The sequence below is a fragment of the Artemia franciscana genome, unplaced genomic scaffold (assembly GCF_032884065.1).
Source record: "Artemia franciscana unplaced genomic scaffold, ASM3288406v1 PGA_scaffold_1179, whole genome shotgun sequence".
NCBI lineage: Eukaryota > Metazoa > Arthropoda > Branchiopoda > Anostraca > Artemiidae > Artemia > Artemia franciscana.
Window position 1 is genome coordinate 1967480 of NW_027062617.1, and position 21672 is coordinate 1989151.

The 21672-nt window shown below is 34.9% G+C and overlaps 1 protein-coding gene and 1 non-coding gene across 4 annotated transcripts in view; both read left to right on the plus strand.

Annotated features, from left to right (window-relative positions):
• LOC136041194 (zinc finger protein ush-like) overlaps window positions 1–21672 on the plus strand; it is a 68190-nt gene that overhangs the window by 27693 nt on the left and 18825 nt on the right. The window contains exons 2-3 of one of the 3 annotated variants that reach the window (XM_065725756.1): window positions 4670–4820; window positions 16399–16581. In XM_065725756.1, coding sequence (XP_065581828.1) covers window positions 16407–16581 — 175 coding nt within the window. In that variant the 5' untranslated portion in view covers window positions 4670–4820; window positions 16399–16406. The remainder of the gene's footprint in view (window positions 1–4669; window positions 4821–16398; window positions 16582–21672) is intronic. The other 2 variants (XM_065725757.1, XM_065725755.1) reach the window with 2 other exon arrangements.
• Trnae-cuc (transfer RNA glutamic acid (anticodon CUC)) lies at window positions 5857–5928 on the plus strand. Its single transcript has one exon. It is a non-coding gene; the product is annotated as a tRNA-Glu (tRNA).

Consider the following 21672-nt stretch of genomic DNA (forward strand, 5'->3'; position numbering starts at 1 on the left):
TACATTGCTATGAAGAGCTCGATTCTCTTTTTACTCCAACCAAATCATATAAAAAAATGTTTGTCGAAAACTGGAAAGAGCTCATACAGTCACAAATTAGAAATCATATTTCCCCTCTTAATGGTCTATTGGTAGGCAGCCAACCATGGGCCAATACAAATTTTTCCACATTTTTTTTTATCCTACTCTCTTTCCTTTAGGTTCCTCATAAAAACAAATTTCCTTTAGGTTAATATTTAGTTTCAAGGCGATGCCCCCTTCCTACGGGAGCCTATGCTTAATTACTATCAGATAGTTAGTGGTAACGGTTTTAAACAGTTCGTGGTAACGAACTGTAGTAAGGAGCGACCCGGCTCAATAGTAAACGAAACTCTAAAAAACGGAATTTTGATGCTAAAATATACATCAAAAGAATCGGATTTTCATGCTGATTTTAAATATATAAGTTTCATCAAATTTAATCTTTGTCATCAAAAGTTACGAGCCTGAGAAAATTTGCCTTATTTTGGAAAATAGGGGGAAACAACCCCTAAAAGTCATAGAACCTTAACGAAAATCCCACCATCGCATTCGGCGTTTTAGAGAACCTTATAACAAAAATTTCAAGCTCCTATCTATAAAAATGTGGAATTTCTTATTTTTTGCCAGAAGACAAATCACGGATGCGTGTTTATTTGTTTGTTGTTTTTTTTTTCTTTTCCCCAGGGGTCATCGTATCGACCAAGTGGTCCTAGAATGTCGCAAGAGGGCTCATTCTAACGGAAATGAAAAGTTCTAGTGCCCTTTTTAAGTGACCAAAAAACTGGAGGGCACCTAGGCCCCCTCCTACGCTCATTTTTTCTCCAAAGTCAACGGATCAAAATTTTGAGATAGCCATTTTGTTCCGCATAGTCAAAAACTATAATAACTATGTCTTTGGGAATGACTTACTCCCCCACAGTCCCTGGGGGAGGGGCTGCAAGTTACAAACTTCGACCAGTGTTTACATATAATAATGGTTATTGGGAAGTGTACAGACCTTTTCAGGGGGATTTTTTTTTGTTTTGGGGGTGGGATTGAGGGTTTGAGGGGAGGGAGCTATGTGGGAGGATCTTTCCTTGGAGAAATATGTCATGGCGGAACAGAAATTCAATGAAAAGGGCGAAGGATTTTCTGAGATTACTATAAAAAAAAACAATGAAAAAATAAACATGGAATAGTTTTTTCAATTGAAAGTAAGGAGTAGCATTGAAACTTAAAACGAACAGAGATTATTACGCATATGAGGGGTTCTAAAAATACTTTAGCATACAGAGCGGGGTATTTAGAAGGAGATAAATACCTCGCTCTTTATGCTATAGTGTTTTTAGTAATTTCAACTATTTATTCTACGGCCTTTCTGATTCAGGGGTCATTCTTAAAGAATTGGGACAAAACTTACGATTTAGTGTAAAGAGCGAGGTATTAACGAGGGTACAAACCCCCTCATATACATAATAAAAATTTAAGAATATAAAAGTTTGTTACGTAAGCTAATTCTTAAGTTACGTATATTTTTTACTAATAAAAACATTCGTTAAAAATTAAAATTTATAGTTGCCATTTTATGTAGCCGAAAAATTGCAGGGCAACTAGGCCTCCTTCCCCACCCTTTATTTCTCAAAATCGTCTGATCAAAACTAAGAGAAAGCCATTTAGCCAAAAAAGGAATTAATATGCAAATTTCATTTTAATAATTTATGTGTGGAGAGCCAAAATCAAACATGCATTAATTCAAAAACGTTCAGAAATTACTTAAAAAAACTAGTTTTTTTTAACTGAAAGTAAAGAGCGACAATTAAAACTTAAAACGAACAGAAATTACTCCGTATATGAAATGGGTTGTCCCCTCCGCAATCCCTCGCTCTTTACGCTAAAGTTTGTCTCTTTGCCACAATTCTGTTTTTTAAAACAATTAAAAGCTTTAGCGTAAAGAGCGAGGGATTGCGGAGGGGACAACCCATTTCATATACGGAGTAATTTCTGTTCGTTTTAAGTTTTAATGTCGCTCCTTACTTTCAGTTAAAAAAACTAGTTTTTTTTATGTAATTTAAGTAAGAAACCACCTTGGCTAATAGGAGTCAAAACTACCTAAAAGGGTTTGATAACAATATTTATATCAAAAGAATTGGCTTTTTATAGATATCCGCAATATATAAAATTTATTAAGTTTATAGTTACTTACCAAAAGCTACGAACCTGAGAAAGTTCGTTTCTAAAATGGGACTAAACACCCAATAAGGGTGAGTGATTCTGATGAAAATTACACAATCAAATACAACATTAAAGCCTCGAAATTGCGCTCTTACGGCCAAATTTCCAAGCTTTTCGTTAGCTTTCTTGAATATGGAATGAGGTTCGGGGGAGGGGGTAGAAAGGTAATCTCCATTCTCGTGATTTTCAAGATTTTTTTTTGGACGCCCACTGTAATGTTGATGCTGGGGATGATAATGTCCCTTTTTTTTGTACACCATAAAAGATTTCCTTCACATGCCTACCGGTACAATTATTGGCCGTTTAAAGAGAATAGAATATATATATATATATATATATATATATATATATATATATATATATATATATATATATATATATATATGTATATATATATATATATATTTGCGCTTCATCGTAAAACGCTTCGTCTCCATATTAGCCGGAATCCCTTGTCCTTATGGACAAGGGTGCATTCAGGGTTTCTGTTCAGAGGATGGGTCAACCCCTTCTGCTGACTTCTGACTTTATTTCAGAGAAAAGGATCAGATACACCCTTTCGTTTTGGACACTATGATAAATTGAATTAGTTTTACCTTTCCCTAAAATTTTATTTCATGTCCAACCTCCGGTGGGATCTTAATAAAATGTGTTCGAGATAATTTTGATGGATGGTACAAAAAATAGTTAGTGATAGTTCCATTATATGCTGTCATTTCATATAATACACATCAATACAGATAAAGCTTAACTCGTCGGAGCTTATCTTTAAATCACCCCCTTCTGAATCCGAATGAGTCTCGGCTTATCATTTTTCCTGGCTTAGAGTTATCACCCTCTCTAAAAGGCGCCCATTTCTAATTAATCGATTCCCTTAGCATAGATGGATACACATATAGCCAAGATTTCTCTTAGAGATAATTCTAGAAAAGATAAACCATTCTACGACCCATAGGCTGATAAAAGGAGCGACCATGTGGTAATTCTCGATAAGTAATCTATTCCTGTTGGGTTTCTAGATAAGTGTCTTGGCGTTTCTCTAATCTTTTGAATCTTGCTATACAAACATAATTAAATTAAGCCCTCGGAAAGAAAATGAAGTTTTCCAGCTTGCCAAAATTTGAGTTCATGCGAGATCAGATATGATTAAGTAAAACTTTGCTGTAGGTCATTAAGGACCTTTAAAATTTCATATTATTTGATGGACAACAAAAAACGCCTAAAGCAAAATGCACATAAAAACTTCAACAGTAAGCAAGATTAATATCTTTATAGTTCTTGCTGCCTTTGAAATAATAGCTGAAATTTTAATTAGGACTTAAAAGATGTATAAAGAACGTACATCGAAACTCCGTAAGGGTACGTATTAAGGGGGTGTGGTACCATAAAGGATCACCTTATCTTATCCATTATTAACTTTTTAGTCTACGTGGCAAACCTATTTGGAATTGATTGCCAGGTCTCGCCATAATTTGAAAAGCTTGGATAACAGCTCTGAATAAACAACAGAAAACTAAAAGCCGACTCATATTTTCCTAAAATCTTAGGAAAAACATTGAACATCTTTGTTTTATGCAGGAGAAAAATATTTTCAGTTTAGATGGAACTGGAGTTATCAAAAAGTGTGAACTTTGTTTTTTGATTAAATGAAGCAGAATTTAATTTGGGAGTTCTCTGTGGTGCTACCTGCTTTGATTGATGAGCTTGCCGACAAAAGGGACGTACAGTTTCATTGCCATTTTAGTCTATTTTAAAAGTCAAATTACTTATTCTCGACAGCTATTGATCATCGCTAGTGCCCTGGGAAAATAGGAGTCTTTGTGACGGCCAAACAACGCTGAAGCTCGCAAAATGGTTTTAAGGTATCCTATCACATCCCCTGAACTTAAAAGCAAATGGATGTAACCCAAGAACTAAGTGACACATTTTCTTTCGGTGTATAAACAAATAAATAAGAAGTATGTGAATTATTTCAAGATGTTAAAAAAAAACCATTTTCAGCGATACGAAGAAGATACATTTGATGGTGATTTATTAAACATGCCGTATACCGTTCCCGTTTTGATTTAAGGCCGGAACTGTTATTTTTCCTCAGAGAGAAAAACTGAGTGTGTCTAGTTGACGGGAGTTGTAATAAGAATAACACGTTTTAAACTTTACTGAAAAAATATTATTTTGATATCAGAAATAAGTAAAACAACACAACTTGTATCCAAATATCTCTTCCTTCATCTAGTCGTAACGTAAACAGCAATGTATCCAAATTACAGATATTGATTTTTGACAAAATGTTAATCTAGACACACATTTCACACTATTAAAAGCAAAGTACCCAAAATGGACTGTGGGTCTATGCTCTATTTCCACTAACTCTTGGTATTGTTTCCGAAGTTTGAATAATTTCTTGTATTTTCAAAATAGTTCGCCTTTTTTATAGTACTGATGTTAGAGCTGACCAGAAATGTTGAGCCCTTTGAAACAACATTCTGTGTTTTGTATAGGCTGTAGAAGTGGTGAAGATTGTGACAAACACTGGATGAGTACAGGACTTTTCACTCAAAGTTGGCTTCCAGGATCATAATTGGGCTGTAAGTTCCGACATTCAAGTTTTATGCCTATACTTGGATTCATTCACTCATCACTATCACTTACTGAGTAGGAGAATGAGCCGCTGTTATCTAGTTTTAACGTGGGCTTCATCAATTGCATTTACTTGCAGGGGCGTCAATTCGTAAAAAAAGTTAGGGGAAATGTATTTTAAAACTCTGGGGGGGGGAAGTTTTCGTTTTCGTCTATTTTCAATAATATTACCCAAAACAGTCACTTTTAAAGGAAAATACTCCTCCTCTAAGAAAAAAGGTATTTTTGTTAACATAAAAGGACACATACTTCCTCTTTTCTCCCCCCCCCCTGTCGACACAAATGATACAAGTTAATAATTTAAAAAAAAAAAGGATTCAGCCCTTGGCTATATCCAACTTAACCAATTGTTGATGAGAAATAAATATAAAAAATCAAACAAACTAAGAAAATCAGCAACATTTTAGACTATGGTCATGATTATATCTTGACATAAGAGGGGGAATGGGTGGGTGGAATGCAGTTAAACTTTAAGTGACTCTGAAAATGTAATAGAACAAAATTTTCTCAATGCAATAAAAGCAGGCCTGATAATTTTGGGTAAATTTTTGATTCACTGATTACTGAGATAGCTAAGAAATAATTATATATATACCTTTTGAATCAGAATTTCATCCTGAATCCAAATATGACGTTCTTTTTCGTCGCAAATTTAATTCTTTTTTCTTAAAATTGATTTAACGGTTTGTCAAAGCGCTGTAAAATACACACACACAATTCAGGGATTATATTTGACCATTAGGGACGGGGAGGATTTGTGTTGTTGGTAAAGTAAACCTTAACAGAAATGAATGTTGTATCTAGATTGATGATGAAGCTCTGATTTTCAAATATAGGCCTCTGTGCATTTCTTAGCTATCTCCAATAATCAGTGAATAGAAAAAATTTACCGAACTTTGCAGACTGGCCTAATTATAGTGTTGTATTTCTGAACGGAATATAAATAAACTCTATTGATACAAAGCAAAATTGCTTATAAATATATCCGGTATGGTCTAGTGGCTAGGATAGCTGGCTCTCACCCAGCAGGCCCGGGTTCGATTCCCGGTACCGGAATTTTTTAGTCAAACACCACATTGGAATCAGGTTCACTGGAATCAGTGCTGTCACTTACTTGAAGTACTTTTACTTGAAGTACTACTTAAGTAAAATTTTCCGTTACTTGTACTTATACTTAAGTAAAAACTCCACGGTGTACTTATTACTTGATACTTAAGTAAGATTACGAAATACTTATTACTTAAGATACTTTTAATGTACTTGTTTTACTTTACCTTTGACAAGAAAATTTTGTGTGTGTGTGCTTTGGCAATGTACAAGAAAACATCACTTTTAGATTTAGAGCAAACTCAGATATAGCTTTTGTGTGTATGTGCTTTGGCAATGTACAAGAAAACATTACCGTTTAGATTTAGAGTAAACTCAGATATAGCTCCATGCCCTATTTCTGGATATGAAATAAGGTATTTGTTTTCGCCAAAAAAGAATATAGTATGATTAGCACTTGGTTTAATTTTTGTTTAAAAGTTATATAAAAAGAAAATTGAAATTATTTCACAGTTCACTGGTCGACAGTGAGCTAAAATTTCTTGTTTTGTGTTAAATGTTGCATACCATAGTCCATTTGGGCTTATATTTCTGACATTAGTGTTTAAATTTTGTCATCTCGTCAACTGAACCAGATTTCTACTATTTCATCATCTTCAGGACCATATTATTGGTAAAACTACTGAAGCTATGAATCTTTGCCCATCTAAATGTTCTCTGCAATAAACAAGTCTAGGGAATTCTGGCTGGATCCAATGCAGTGGTATTTTGTCAAATTCGTACCAGCAAAATCAGGTATTCAGACGAATCTGACTTCAGATTTGTCACTCCATTCATAAGTTATAGGCCCTACCAAATTAAAAGAAAACTCAACTTTCTTAAGACTTTAAACCCTCTTCCCCTCACCCTATTTGATAAAGGGGTTGTGATACCAGAACTTGATATGAGCCCTGATCTCAGGCATCTTTGGTCTAGTTTTCATTCGGATCCGTTACTCCATTTGCCAGTTATACTAAATTAGACAAAATATTTAAATTTTTCAGGAATTAAAACTAACTTGCCCTTGTTAAATTTGAGCTAGGGTCTTTATCTCAAAACTTGATTTGTCATGGTCTTAGGCCTCTTTGGTTCAATTTTCATTCAGATCACTTTAGTCGCAAGTTACTCTGAATTAAACGAAAAACTGTTATTAGCAACTCTCCCCCTGTTTTATTTGAGCTAGGGTCTTCATCTTTGACTTGATGTGTCTCATGATCCTTGGCACCAAATCTGGCCATCAAAATTTTCATTCAAATCCAACCAGCGGTTCTCCCCTTATATGTGATTACACAGATGGACGGACAGATTTTGCAACGTCTTAGGTAGCCGTGTCGGCTCATTGAATTCAAAAAAAAAGGAAAATAAATGCATATCATAATCCAGGCATCATCGCCTATTTGGATATTGAAAAATATCCATCAAGATAGGTTTTTGAGATCCGTCCGCCCGTCTGTGCAATCGAGTATAACGGGAGAACCGCCAGTCAGATTAGTAAAATTGAACTATTTGGATTAAAATTGAGCTTAATTAGGGCGATGGGGCTTTAAGTGTTAAAAAAATTCGAATTTTTCATTTAATTCACTGTAACGTGCAAATGGAGAGATGAATTTCGATGAAAATTGAATAAAGATGCCTAAGAGTATGATATGCATTGATTTCTGGGATGGAGATCCAAGCTTAATTAGGGTGAGGGGACTTTTCAAGCCAAAAATGCCAAAACCATAAGACACATAATGTTTGGAGATGAAGACCCTAGCTTAATTAGGTGGAGGGGGCTTTAAGTACTAAAAAAAAGTTGAGTTTTTCATTTAATTCAGTGTAACTTGCGAGAGATTGATGGATCTCAATGAAGATTGAACCAAAGGTGCCTAAGACCGTGACAGGCATCAAGTTTTGAGATGAAATCCCTAGCTCAAATAGAACGATGGGGAGTGTGTTTTAAGTGCTGAAAAAGTCAAGCTTTTGGTTTAATTTAGTATAACTTGCAAATGGAGCAACGGATCCAAATGAAAGCTAGACCAATGATGACCAGGATCAGGGCTCATATCGAGCTCTGATATCATAAGCCCTATCTAAGATAGGGCGAGGGGGAGGGGTTTTCAAGTTTTAAGAAAGTCGAGTTTTCCTTCAGTTTCGTAGGGCCTGTAACTACTTCCACCCATGGCTTGCCCAAAGCCTGGAAATAACCCTTTTCCAAATTAAGTCATACTGAAGCCAACCTTCAACCAAATATTCTATCCCCAGAGAAAAATTACTTTGTATGGCACTTGGTATTTACCAAGTGACATATACTGATCACAAATTCTGTCGGTCTGTCGGTCTGTCAGTCCCGGTCTTGCTAGTTTAGGCCCTTCCAGATAAGCTAGGACAATGAAATTTGGCAGGCGTATCAGGGACCAGACCAGATCAAATTTGAAATAGTTGTTTCCTCGATTCGACCATCTGGGGGGGGGAGTGGGAGGACGAAAATTAGATTGGATCTTAATTAAATTTGATATTTAGAAGGATATCATGTCTCAGAGCTCTTATTTTAAATTCCTACTGGATCAGGTGACATTGGAGGGGGAAACCTAAAATCTTCGAAGATGCTTAGAGTGGAGGGATCGAGATAAAACTTAGTTGGAAAAATAAGCACAAGTCCTATATACGCGATTGACATAAACAGAACGAATTCACTCTCTTTTGGGGAGTTGGGGGGAGGGTTAATTCTGAAAAATTAGAAAAAATGAGGTATTTTCAACTTACGAAGGAGTGATCAGATCTGGAATTTCATCTGATGAAATTTCATATTTAGAAGGATCTCGGAACTCGGATCTCATGTTTTAAATCCCGACCGGATCCAGTGTCATTGGGGGGATTTGGGGACGACTGGAAATCTTGGAAAACGCTTAGAGTGGAGTGATCAGGATGAAACTTGGTGGGATGAATAAGCATAAGTCCTAGATACGTGATTGACATAACTAATGGATTCACTCTCTTTGGGGGAGTTGGAGGGGGTGTTAATTCGGAAAAATCACAAAAATTGAGGTATTTTTAATTTAAGAGCGGGTGGCCGTTCGTGAGGTATTTTTGGATTTGATATTAAGAAGGAACTCATGTCTCAGATCTCTTATTTTAAGCCCCAGCCAGTTCTGGTGACATTGGGGGAGAGCTGGAGGGGGAAACCGGAAATCTTGGGAAACACTTAGAGTGGAGAGATCGGGATGAAACTCGGTGGGTAGAATAAGCAAATGGCGTAGATACGTGATTGACGAAACCGGACTCGATCCACTCTCTTTGGGGTAGTTAGGGGGGTCCAGTGCTTTGGCAAGTTTGCAACTTCTGGACGTGCTAGGACAATGAAAATTGATAGGCGTGTCAGGGACCTCCACAAATTGACTTGATAAAGTTGATTTCCCGGATTCAACCATCTGGGGGAGGGGGCTGAAGGGGTAGGGAAAATTAGAAAAATGAGGTATTATACTTGCGAGTGAGTGATCGGATCTTGATGAATTTTGATATTTAAAAGGACCTTGTGTCTCAGAATTCTTATTTTAAATGCCGACTGGCATTAAGCCTCTGATTTTTCTTTTAAATTAATCTATTGATTCTTATAATTTTGCTAGAGCTCATGCCATATGAGCTCATGGCTCTTCCAAACTCGTTACAAGTGCCATATGAGCTCTTAGCTCTTGTTTTATTCCTTTTTTCTCAGAAGATTTTCGAATTAGTCTCATTGTTTTTGCCACTTCATGGTGTGAAAACTGCTGCTAGAAATAGATAGGTTGCAACTTCTGCCGTATTGTCTTCTAGTATATTTAAATGTGTGCTTGCATCGTGCCTGTGTCCCCTTAAAAGTTCTGTTTCTTACGGTAATATTGGTTTGTCTTCTGTTGCATATGCAGACGACGTTCTTCTTGTTGCCCGGACTCGCCGTGGATTGTTTTCCAATTTTACTGAATTAACCAATGAACTATTTAAGATTGGACTGTCAGTTAATGCGTCTAAATGCGAGTTTGTTTGTTTTAATAGCCCTTATGCGGTCGCTCCTTTCGTTGCTGGGACTGCAATTCTGCCATGTTCTTCTTTGGTTAGTTGGCTTGGTCTGTGTTTCGGTCCAACACTTTCCACTACCTTTTCATCCCTAGTGAATCAAGCCGTAAAAGACCTACGCGTCACTTACGGAAAAATATCCCCTAAGAAAAGCCGTTACAACCGCAACGGTTTGTGCATGATTTATAACGCTTATTGCACCCCTGTGCTTTTGTTTTTATCAGGCATGGCTCATCAATTTCGTAATAAAAATCGCCATACTCTACGTGCGGCTTATTTCAGATATTGCAAATTCCTTCTCCGGCTTCCTAGATGGCACCAAAACAGAAAATAATTGCTCGATTTGGTTTAATAGATATGACTTCTTGGATTCGGTATTCCAGTGATGATTTATGTAAAAAGACTATCTACTTTATTCACGTTTACGACCCTATGCAGTCTTTTTTTCCATATTGATACTTGTTGATTAGTCCTTGTTGTCTTTTGTCAGTTTGAATTTTTTTTCTTGCTGTTTATTGTTTTTGTTTATTTATAATACTCCGTACTTTGTGTTTTTTTATACTTTTACGGATAATAAAGTTCATTCATTCATTCAATCTGCAGTTTGACCAGCCGTATGGAATGCGTCTGAATCAGCGGGCTCGCTGCAGGCCCGTGATTTTATAATATATGTTTGTAGGGAGTTTTACCGACCATTTGAATTGACTACACAGTACGCGGCTTGCTTGAGTAAAAACCAGCCAAAGTATATAGATGCCATACATTTTCATAGCGTGTCTGAAATTTAACTTGAAAACTGAAGGCAGTTTCCTTGTAGAGATGCCGAGGGCGAGACATGTCATCAAAGTGTGAATCAAGACTTCATTTTCATGCCCTTCTTTTCTTTCAGCACGCTGAGAGCCAGCGACCTTGAGCTAGCTGCCAAAAGTGTAGATTCTTGCTGCTCCTTTTTATTGAGCTTTGATTTCTCTTATTAAAAAAGTCTGCAACTGACAACACTTGGCTCCTTACTTTTAAATTTGAGTTTTTTTTGTTGCTAAGGTTTTTACTTATTGAATCTGAGAATGAACTACTTTATTACCTTTTATCTGTTTTAAAGCCAATCCAAAGTTTATTCTTCTATTTTCAATATTTTTTCCACCATTCCGACATGTTTCAGAATAACCCTGTATTTTTTCAAAGGTCTCAGATTTGACTGAACACTAATCGCCAGAAGTTCAACTCTATGTGCACTGTATTAATCCTTTCATGTGATCTGTCTGATCCAATCAGAACTTTTTGACTGCACTTAATTGTTTTGAAAGTCTTTTGCTTTCAAGCCATTGTGTTGAAAATTGGTTCAGATTATTTTTTGGACTTCATTTGGTGTGTACCAGCCAAACAATGGAAAACAACACTTTCAATATTTTTTCCATTATTCCCACATGTTTCAGAATAACCCTGTATTTTTTCAAACGTGCCAGATTTGATTGAACACTAATCGCCAGAAGTTCAACTCTACTACGTGCACTGTGTTAATCCTGTCATGTGATATGTCTGATCCAATGAAGGGTTTTTTGACTGCACTTGATTGTTTTGATAGTCTTTTCCTTTCAAGCCGTTGTGTTGAAAATTAGTTAAGATTATTTTCTTAGACTTCATTGGGTGTGTACCAGCCGAACAAGGGAAACGGTTAAAAGGGATAAAACGGAAATTTTGGTTCTTGATTAAGATTTCCAAGGGAGGAATGACAGGGGACATTTTATAGGCAAGGGAAGGGGCTAAGAAGCCTTCAGAATGGCTTTAAAATAAGGTAGCAAGGGCTTGATATCAGATATATATATATATATATATATATATATATATATATATATATATATATATATATATATATATATATATATATATATATATATATATATATATATATATATATATATATATATATATATATATATATATATATATATATATACCAAGGATAAATACTTGAAGTAGTACTTGAAGTAATACTTAAGTACAATTTTGGCAAGTACTTGATATTTGATACTTAAGTAAGAATTTGGAAAGTACTTATTACTTGATATTTAAATAAAAAAACAATGAGTACTTAATACTTGATACTTAAGTAAAAATTTGGAGTACTTGTTGCAGCACTGACTGGAATCCCTTGCGACTTAAACTGTTGCCAAATTTACAGCACAAGCATTTGATTTATCGCTTGTCTTTTGCATTACTTCCGTCATAAGGTTTTAAGTGACGGACAGTGACGGTTGACTCTTATTTTGAAGCGGTCGACAGAAACAGTTTCAGAGAAAACGTCCTCAGGAAGACCATTCCTAATCGTAGTGCAACGATGAACGAAGCTGCTCATCATGTATTATATTCTAGGGGCGTCAGTTTTAAGATAATCGGACCAAGCTGTGTGCTAAATTTTAAATTTGGCCTCTTTGAGTTTAATACTCCCTCGGCGATTCCCATTTCAGAAATTGTTTCTTCTTCATATTGTGCTTTTAGCAGTTATGTAGTTTTCTATAATTATAAAAGAATGTCAAGTAAGAAGAACTTTGGTTCCCGGACTTATGATCATTGTGAAGGAGAATCTGGTGAATCCTAAAAAGATTCTATTTCCTCTGCTTCACATCAAGTTGAAACTGATGAAAGAACTCGTCAAAGTATTGCCTGAAGAGAAACTTAAAGGAGGGATATTTGTTGGTCCTCATATAAGAAAACCTATAAAAGATGAATACTTCAAGTTGAAAATGGAAGACCAGGCAAAGAAAGCATATGTCATTTAAAAAATTGATAGCTGGTTTCCTGGGAAATGAAAAAGACCCAAGCTACAATAATGTTGTTCGCAATCTGTCAAATGAATACAAACTTCATTTTCAAGTCGTAAAGTTCATTTTCTTCGTCCTCGTCTTGATTATTTTCCGGAAAATTTGGGAGCAGTAACTAAGGGACAAGAAGTCAAGGATATCAAGGACGCTGGGTTGATATGATGGCTGGCTACTGCTGGATTTTTAAAAGGGAAAATCCCCAACCCCACAACAGGAAAAGTATCAAATGAAGTTTTAAAGAAAAAAGAAAGCGTTAGTACAAATACTTTTAAAGGTTATTTTTAAAGCTTTATCATCTTTTCTTAAGATATTTCTAAGATTTTCTTGTGTTTAAATTAATTTAAATAACATTTTAATAAATAAAACTGATACGAAATGCGTTCAATGTATGATCTTCCTTTATCTCATATGATTTCATATCAATATTATTTTTGAAATCAGCACGGATCAATACAGACAAACCCGTTATTATAACCAAAACAGTTTCAAAAAATGTTTTTTTTTAAACCTTTGTAATTCAGTGTATATTTTCAACTTCTGGGAGTTTAGCCTCTTCCCTCCCACCCTGGTAAGCCACAAATCATTTCTGCTATCCTGTAGTAAAAATAATTTCAAATAGTTTTTTTTTTGTGGCGTGATATACTCCCAAAAGAAGCTAAGGTGGCATCCCTACCTGAGGAACTTCTTCGTATTCCTTTCCAAATTACGTCAATGCTGATTCATTTGCTGATCTCATGGATTCATTTAAACTTCAAGAAACTGAAACAAGCATTTTAATGTAGGAGGCTATCAAATTCGTATAAAATAAGATTCCAGGCAGATTCCTTATCACCTATTTTCTTTCTCAAAATTCAATCTGACATGGCATGTCAAGATTCTTATCTTAATCTAAAACCTTAAGAAGGCAACTCTTATCATTTTGCAGCTGTTGTTAATTCTGATATCAAGATTAAAACAACCAGCTATTTGAACCTTTATTTAGCATTATAGTTCGGATGATTGCAAAACTGTATCCGTCTGATGCAGAAAATCGTCTAATAAAATTATTCATATAAAAAAGGAACAATCCTATATCAGATTTCAGATAAATGAACTTGGTGATTGCTTCGACTGTAAGGATAATAAAACGTGGTTTTACAGCGCACTTAACCTAACATACCCCCTCCCAATGTGCAAACATATAGCACAAATTATACAAGTCCAATGCATTGTATCACCCGTCTCTCTTCCTTGTGGCTATGAAATCGGTTTTCTGAGATCTAACCTAAGCGTAATTCTTGAGTGCGTTGCGTATAACTAAAAAGTACCCAGAAATCTGCCTTTATCTTGCGGACATACTTTCTTTTTTTAGTAATAATGATTTTGCTTGTGAACAATATTTTGTTAAAATTATATATCTGATGCAATTTTTCTTCTATGGCCGTTTTCTTTCCTATTTTATTAATAAATAATTTCTGAGTCCATGCACTAACTTTAACTTGTAATATAAAATTTCTTTGGTCAGATCAAAGTCACAAGGAGAATGAGAATTTTTTTTTTTGTACTCAATAGTTGTTACTAAGTAAGTGCCCTATCAACTACATTGACTATAGCACCATTAATGCAATAGCATCCTTTTCCGTTCCTTTTAATTGGAAAATAAATATCAAGAGAATTGTCTCCCACTTAGCTAAAAATCACTCAGTATTGCCATACCTATAAGACATTTTAATACAATAAAGTAACTTTCGATTGAAGCGATATGCTATGTCGAATGTTCGATAGTTCTGCCAGCGCTCGTCAATCAGTGATAAAATCGAATTGCCTTCGTCTCTTGAAACTTGAAGTCTTCTGATGCAATCTATGCGATAAGAAGAAGAACCAAAGACGTTGTTCCAACTTTATCTCTTTTTTCTTTGCTATCCAAGATGGTCATCTTGAATGGGCTTTCAAGTTGAAAAGATATGTGAGATAAAATTGAATGGGTTGCAATCGGTCTGTTTTTATAGTTAATGTAATAATTAAAGCATTTTTTTTTTACTGAAGACATAGTGTGTGAGTACTTTAGTGGTACTTCTTCTTCTTTAACAAACATATCCCAATGGTGAGCCACCTGACTCACTTGCGAACACTCCCCCTCCATTTTTTCCCTGTGTAGAGCTTCTTCTTTGGCCGCCTCTTGAGACCAAATCACCCAAAGAGTTTATAGTTTCATTTCGAAAGTTCCAAAGTCTCATCCTGGTGTTCCGGCTCTTTCACCCTATGGGGTATCCTATTAAGGATTCACTGAGGCATTTTAGGTCTCTATATAAGGGAATCTTTGAGTTGTGATCGTTGTTTTCCGACTCATGTTAGGAGTTGACTCAACAATTCCTCTGAGTTGGACGATGTAATAGTTGATAAATTTAATGGTGCACGATCCGCGAAGTATGTACTTATAATCTTTTACATCTTTTTTATATTCAGTTTTAGTTAACTCATTTTGTTTCTAATCAGTTAACTCATTTTTATAATGAGCAAGTCATTATGTCTATACGTGCAAAGGAGTGGGTGGGCAATGGAGTGCAAGGGCAAGGGAGTGCACTGGCCCAAGAACACTAATTGGGACCGTCCAATCCTTCAGATTGGAATAATTCAGATATGTTTTTCTTGAGGCTACCCTCTGATACTGTGATTCTTTCAAGTTGTCTCTACGAACAGGTGAATACTAAAACCTGGGGAATCTGAAATTTGACAATGTAGAAGATAGATGAAATCATTTTAGGAAAATAGCTTGTGAAGTACCTGATGGTGTTTTAGGGAAAATTGTTGGAAACACAACTAGGAATATTGCTCAAAATGCTTTGTGTTTAATAGAGAGGAGAAGGGGCTTGCACAAGAGTTATTTGAGTGACAGATCATATGAAAATAAAAGGAATGTAAAGAAAGTGAAATAGGCGTTAAAATGTAAATTATGGAGTTGTGAAGCATGTCTTGCTTGGAAGGTGTTGTGCAGTCTACCTCCCATGGATTGTAAGGTCAATCTATAGCAACCTATTGATCTTCATTATTGATTACTGAAAAAATAGTTTTCTACGAAAATACCGAATTGGGTAAAAAAAAGGGCCAAAATTCAGAAAAACACATTGGGGATCTTAGGTTTGAGCGTGATTAAAATATCAAGATTAAAAATTTCATACAATTATTTATAGTTTTACATTTATTTAACTGATCTTTTCTTTGGTCTTAACACATCCCCTCAAAAGAATGTGAGTTTATGTGTATATACCTGCCTTAGCTCCTAAACGAAAATGAACTTCGATCTCTTTCTTTCTTTCTCTCTCTCCTCCTTTCTCTCTAATTTCCTTTGGAGGTGTGGAGGGGGCTGAAACCGTTTATTCTCCCAGAACACAGCCTCGCTGTAATATCATTAATACTTTTGAAAGGTTCCTTAGCAAAAATAAGGCATTGACGTCACCCATGAAAAATGAAACAAATGTAAGTAAACAAGATTAGGTTTTCGGTGGCCCAATTTAATCTTTAGTTTCATTCCTTACACATGGTTTCATTGTTTGGCCTATTATTCACTTTGATATGAAATAAAGCTTATTAACTTTGTTTTCCTCTACAGCTTCAGCAATGAGCAGTAATTCAAGCAGTCCATCAAAGCCTTCAGTTGAGATAAAAGTCGAGGCGGAGCAGGGTCAGTCCCATCGCAATGAACTCCCAACCCTCACATTAGAAACATTGCCATCACTGCCTGTTGGCTTTCAGCAGTATCTGTCAATCCTTAAACAAGGAATGGAAGCCTCAGGTAAGTTTGTTTGAGATCATTCCTTCTTTTGTTTTCGGGTTTTGATTGTTAAGTGACACTCTTTTTTTATGATGTGATGTGGTAGGATAGTCTGTGTTTCCCTCCTTACTTTTGTGTGTGGAAATACTGTAACAGATTAATTTTCGATCGTTTGCGCCAAGTCAGTGGTGATTTATCTTACAGTACATATTAATTCCATAAGATTGTTGCCCTATTTATTGTCCCCGTTCAGATTTTGAAAAATACCTTTATTTCTGATATTTCCATTAAAAAATATAATTTTGGCATTTCTGTTAGAGCAGTGTCCCCTCAACAATATCCCCTCCCCTCTATATTTTGACATACAGTTTCCCCCTTCTTCTAAATTTCCGTGAATTGACGTGAGCGATATCACACAGTGTAATCCACAACACAAACATTTAATCAATATTACCAAGTTTTATGAACATGCATGTCTATCTTACCATGTGATGCGCTAAACAAACAGACCTTATTTACAACCATAGAAATAGAAAAAAGAATGAGGCCAGACTTCAAAGTTTTGCAGTCAAGATTTTACTGTAAAACCGTGTTCAGGATGAATTTTAGGATCGGATTTTCAAATAAAAGAATGGAACTATCGAAAATCTGACCTTTATTTCTTGTTTTACCTCAATGACTGTAAATTTCTGAACAATGAGATTACACAGCCTAAGTATAAAATGAGTCCTGTTAGGAATTCACACGCTGAATATCATATTTATTCCTGACAAATAATTTTTTTTCTTGAGGTTGCCCTCTCGCACTCTGATTGTTTCAGGTTGTCTCAGAAAAGTGTGCTTGAAAACCAGTGTTTGATCTTAAAAACAAGGTTTTGAACCACTCTCGGTACTGAAAAAGTCGACTGGAGCTCTCTTATATATTGTGTCTCTAACTAATAAATAACAAAATAAGATAATCTGTTTTTTTTTATTGACAAACTCTTCTCATTTTCTCAAGGCATTGTAAATAGAATACCTAACCTTTACACAATCAATATTTAGTCACTCGATGGTGTAGTCACTGACTACCAAATGTGGTTTCTGCCGATTTTTCTTTCTATAGAAAAATATATTTTTTTAAATATAATAATAAAATATTTAAAAAAAAATAATATAAAATATTTTTTTTAAAATATAAAATATATATTTTTCTTTTCTATATATATATATATATATATATATATATATATATATATATATATATATATATATATATATATATATATATATATATATATATATATATATATATATATATATATATATATATATATATATATATATATATATATATATATATATATATATATATATATATATATTCCCTATCCAGGCAAGTGGCGTGCCTACCATAAATTCCCTATGATATCCCCGTGCTAGGTATCACCTCCAAAATATATTCCTATGAAAAAACAAATGTAAAACAACCAAATAACTCCAGAACTAACTTATCCTACAATCAATCTTATCCTACAATTATCCTAACTTATCCTACCTCTAAATATAAAGATTGTGACTCATAGCCCCAAAATATCTACTGGAAATGGAGTATTTAGCTAGTGGATAGCAAAAATTTAAATAATTGGTCTTTTTTTTCGTCGACTCTTTTATTTTTTTCAGAAAACGTTATTAGAATACCCAATCTTTGCATAATCAATGTTCAGCCGCTGTGGTGTAATCAGTGGCTAAGAAATGTATTCAGTGTTTTTATCTCCCTCTTCTTATCGGTTGTTTCCTGGTAGTTTCTATGTCTCGGACCTTATCTCGTTGGAGATACTACAGGTGTATGACGGATGTACAATCTGGCTCCGGTTTTCTATTTAAGAGTGAAAAAAAAAAATTGTGTTCAATTTTTTTTTTAAGATTTTACTTTATTGACATGCCATATATTACGGGTAAATTTGTAGCACCTTTTGACAACCGTAATGAATAATTTCTCCAACTCAGATAAGTTGTGAAAACTGAGACGATTTACACACTAACTAATTGAAATCGGGTCTTTATAATTAATTAAATAAAAAAAAAAAACAAGTTTTTCGACTGAATGTAAGGAGCAACATTAAAACCTAAAACTAACAGACATTATTCGGTATATGAGGCGGGATATCCCCTCTTCAATCCCTCACTCTTCATGTTGAAGCTTTTAGTACTTTAAGAAAGCATTAAATTTAATTTTTGACCGTTTTTCAATAATGATGCGAAATACTCCTCCCCCTCCACGGGAAATTCTACTCTCCCCGCGAAAAACTACTCCATGGAAAGTACCTTCCGCCTGAAATCTCCGCAGTAAATTTCCCCCCGCCAATTCCATCCTCGCTGAAAATTTCCCACGGGAAATTTTTCTGTGGACAATTACACCAGGGAAATTCTCCTTAACCTACTTTCATCTGAGAAAACACTTGCTTTTATTTTATTTAATTTTTCAAATCATGCCGAAATCCCCCCTCCATGGACAATTTTCCCCAGAAATCTCCTTTCCGTGGAAAGTTTTCCCCAGAAATCCCTCCCCCCGCGGAACTTCCCTCGCGTGGAAAACTTTCCCATTGAGAATTTACCCTACGGAAATACCCCCCTCCCCCTCCCCCATCGCAAAAGTACCCCAGACAATTCCAACCCTGCTGAAAACTTTCCTCGGACCATTCCTTTGGAACAACTCTGCATATAAAATTGAGTTGCTAAAGAGAAAGTAAAACAAATAAAGAGAATTTTGTGTAGGAATTCTTGCAGATCCCTCTCGTGTAAAACTTCCCCTAGAAATTTCACTCCAGAAACTTCCCTCCCCACGGAAAATTCTCCCTGTGGACCCCTCCCCCGAAACATGTCTATATACATCCCAAGAACTGATAAAACATAAAACTGCGAAGAAAAGAAGAAAATGAGCACAATAAACAGCCAGTAAAAAAGTTGAAAAATTATGCAAATATTTGGGTCAAGACCTCCGCTTGACCGTCCTCAGTGCACAATAAAATTAATAATAATAATAAAAAAAAACTTAAAACAAGCCAGCCACAAAACTAAAATATGATCAACTTGTTTATTGTACTCGTTTTCTTCTTTTCTTCGCGATTTTATGTTTTTTCATGATTAGCCAGTGTGGTCTCAGAAATTATTTATCCCAAGAACAAATACTATTCGTAAATAGCGGACAAGTTTCATAACTTACAACCCATTCCCTAGAGGCTGCGGGGGGTCATGACATCCCCAGAGATTGGATCTTTCAACTGTGGTGAACAAAATGGCTGTCTCAAAATTTTGATCAGGTGACTTCGGGGAAAAAGGGGGCGTGGGCAGTGGGCAAGTTGCCTTCGTTTTTGTTCACTTAGACTTTTGTATATTTGGGATTAAGATTTTTTTTCAGTGAGAATGTCAAAAACATTAATTTTTCAAAATATAGGGGACTAGTTGCCTCCTATCTCCCCTAATTGCCACAACTGATCCAAATAATCGAATTTTACATCATTCATAGATGGACGCGCGTATAAATATCCTTCTGCGTTGACAAACGATCACAAACAAAACCGTGTAAATTACAAAAAACCATTTGCACTTTATTTTTATTGTTGTTGGATTAACTGGTGATTTTTTTTCCTGCTTGAACCTTATTAATGGGAAAAATATTTTTATTAGCCATCCTGGCATCATATCACACTAAAAGAAACTCAATCACATACTTTTTTTGACTCAAAATCCCTGACTGAAATTTGAGTACTTTTGTGAAACTAATTTGTAACTTTTATTTGTCGTTTTCGACACTAAACTCAATAAAACGAGGCTTCCTTCTTAAAGAAAAATATTAGAGCTTTTTTGTTTAATTCGCATTCTTTCCTTTTTTTTCTTATTCGGAATATATTCCATCCCTCTTAGTTTACTATGTCTTTATTTTGATATTTAAAAATTGATTTCAGAGCCATACAAAATGAAACATGAGAATGTCACACATAATATCTGTTGTAAGCCTTTTTTAAAGCTCTATTCTGATATCTACATGCTCATTTACGTCTCCATACAAAATCAAAAGCTGCTCATAAAATTGACATTACCCAAACACAGGACATTTGAGGTGTTACTTAAATTTATGATCTTAAATCAGTGTTAAGAAATGAGATTTCCAAAGCTATCTCACAAAATTCACTTGAAATTTCACGGCTGGTTTACATACTGTATTGTTGCTATTAATTGAGCTCGTTGTTCAAACTGTGTTACGAAGCATTTTTCGAAAAAAAGGCTTATAGCCCATCCCCGACACCCTTGGAAGTTCGATCGATTTATTCCGATTTGTCATACCTTGTTTAGCTCTCAGGTTATTTAAACTCTTCATATTTAGTTGTTTTAAAAAATGTTATATCTGTTTTTTTTTTACTCTGAAAAGGCTGAGAAATAAATACTTTGATACCACCAACTCTCATGACTCATCTTGTATGCCTAAGCGGCTAAGGTTATTCAGCGACTTATTTTAGGACAGAAATTAAATTAAAAAAAAAAAAAAAAAAAATTGAAAAACTTTTTTAAAAAACTAAAAAAAAAAAAAAATCAAAACCTGCATGATTTCAAAAGTGTTCAGAAATAAAATAAAAAAAAGTTTTTTTTTAACTGAAAGTAAGGAGAAAATTAAAACTTAAAACGAAAAGAAATTATTCCGTATATGAAAAGGGCTGTCCCCTCCTCAACGCACCGCTCTTTACGTTAAAGTTTTTATTATTGTTTTAAGAAGTAGAGTTGTGAGAAAGAGTCAAACTTTAGTGTAAAGAGCGGGACGTTGAGGAGAGGACAGAACCTTTCATATACGGAATAATTTCTTTTCATTTTAAGTTTTAATGTCGCTCCTTACTTTCAGTTAAAAAAACTTTTTTTATTTAATTTCTGAACATTTTTGAATTCATGCAGGTTTTGATTTTGGCTCACCGTACGTGAATAATCAAAACGAAATTTGCATATTTATTTTACCTTTTTTTTCGCTAAATGGCTTTCTTAAAGTTTTGATCGGACGATTTTGACGAAAAAGGGGCGGGAGAGGGGGCCTTGTTGCCATCCAGTTTTTTGGTTACTTAAAAAGGCCACTAGAACTTTTAAT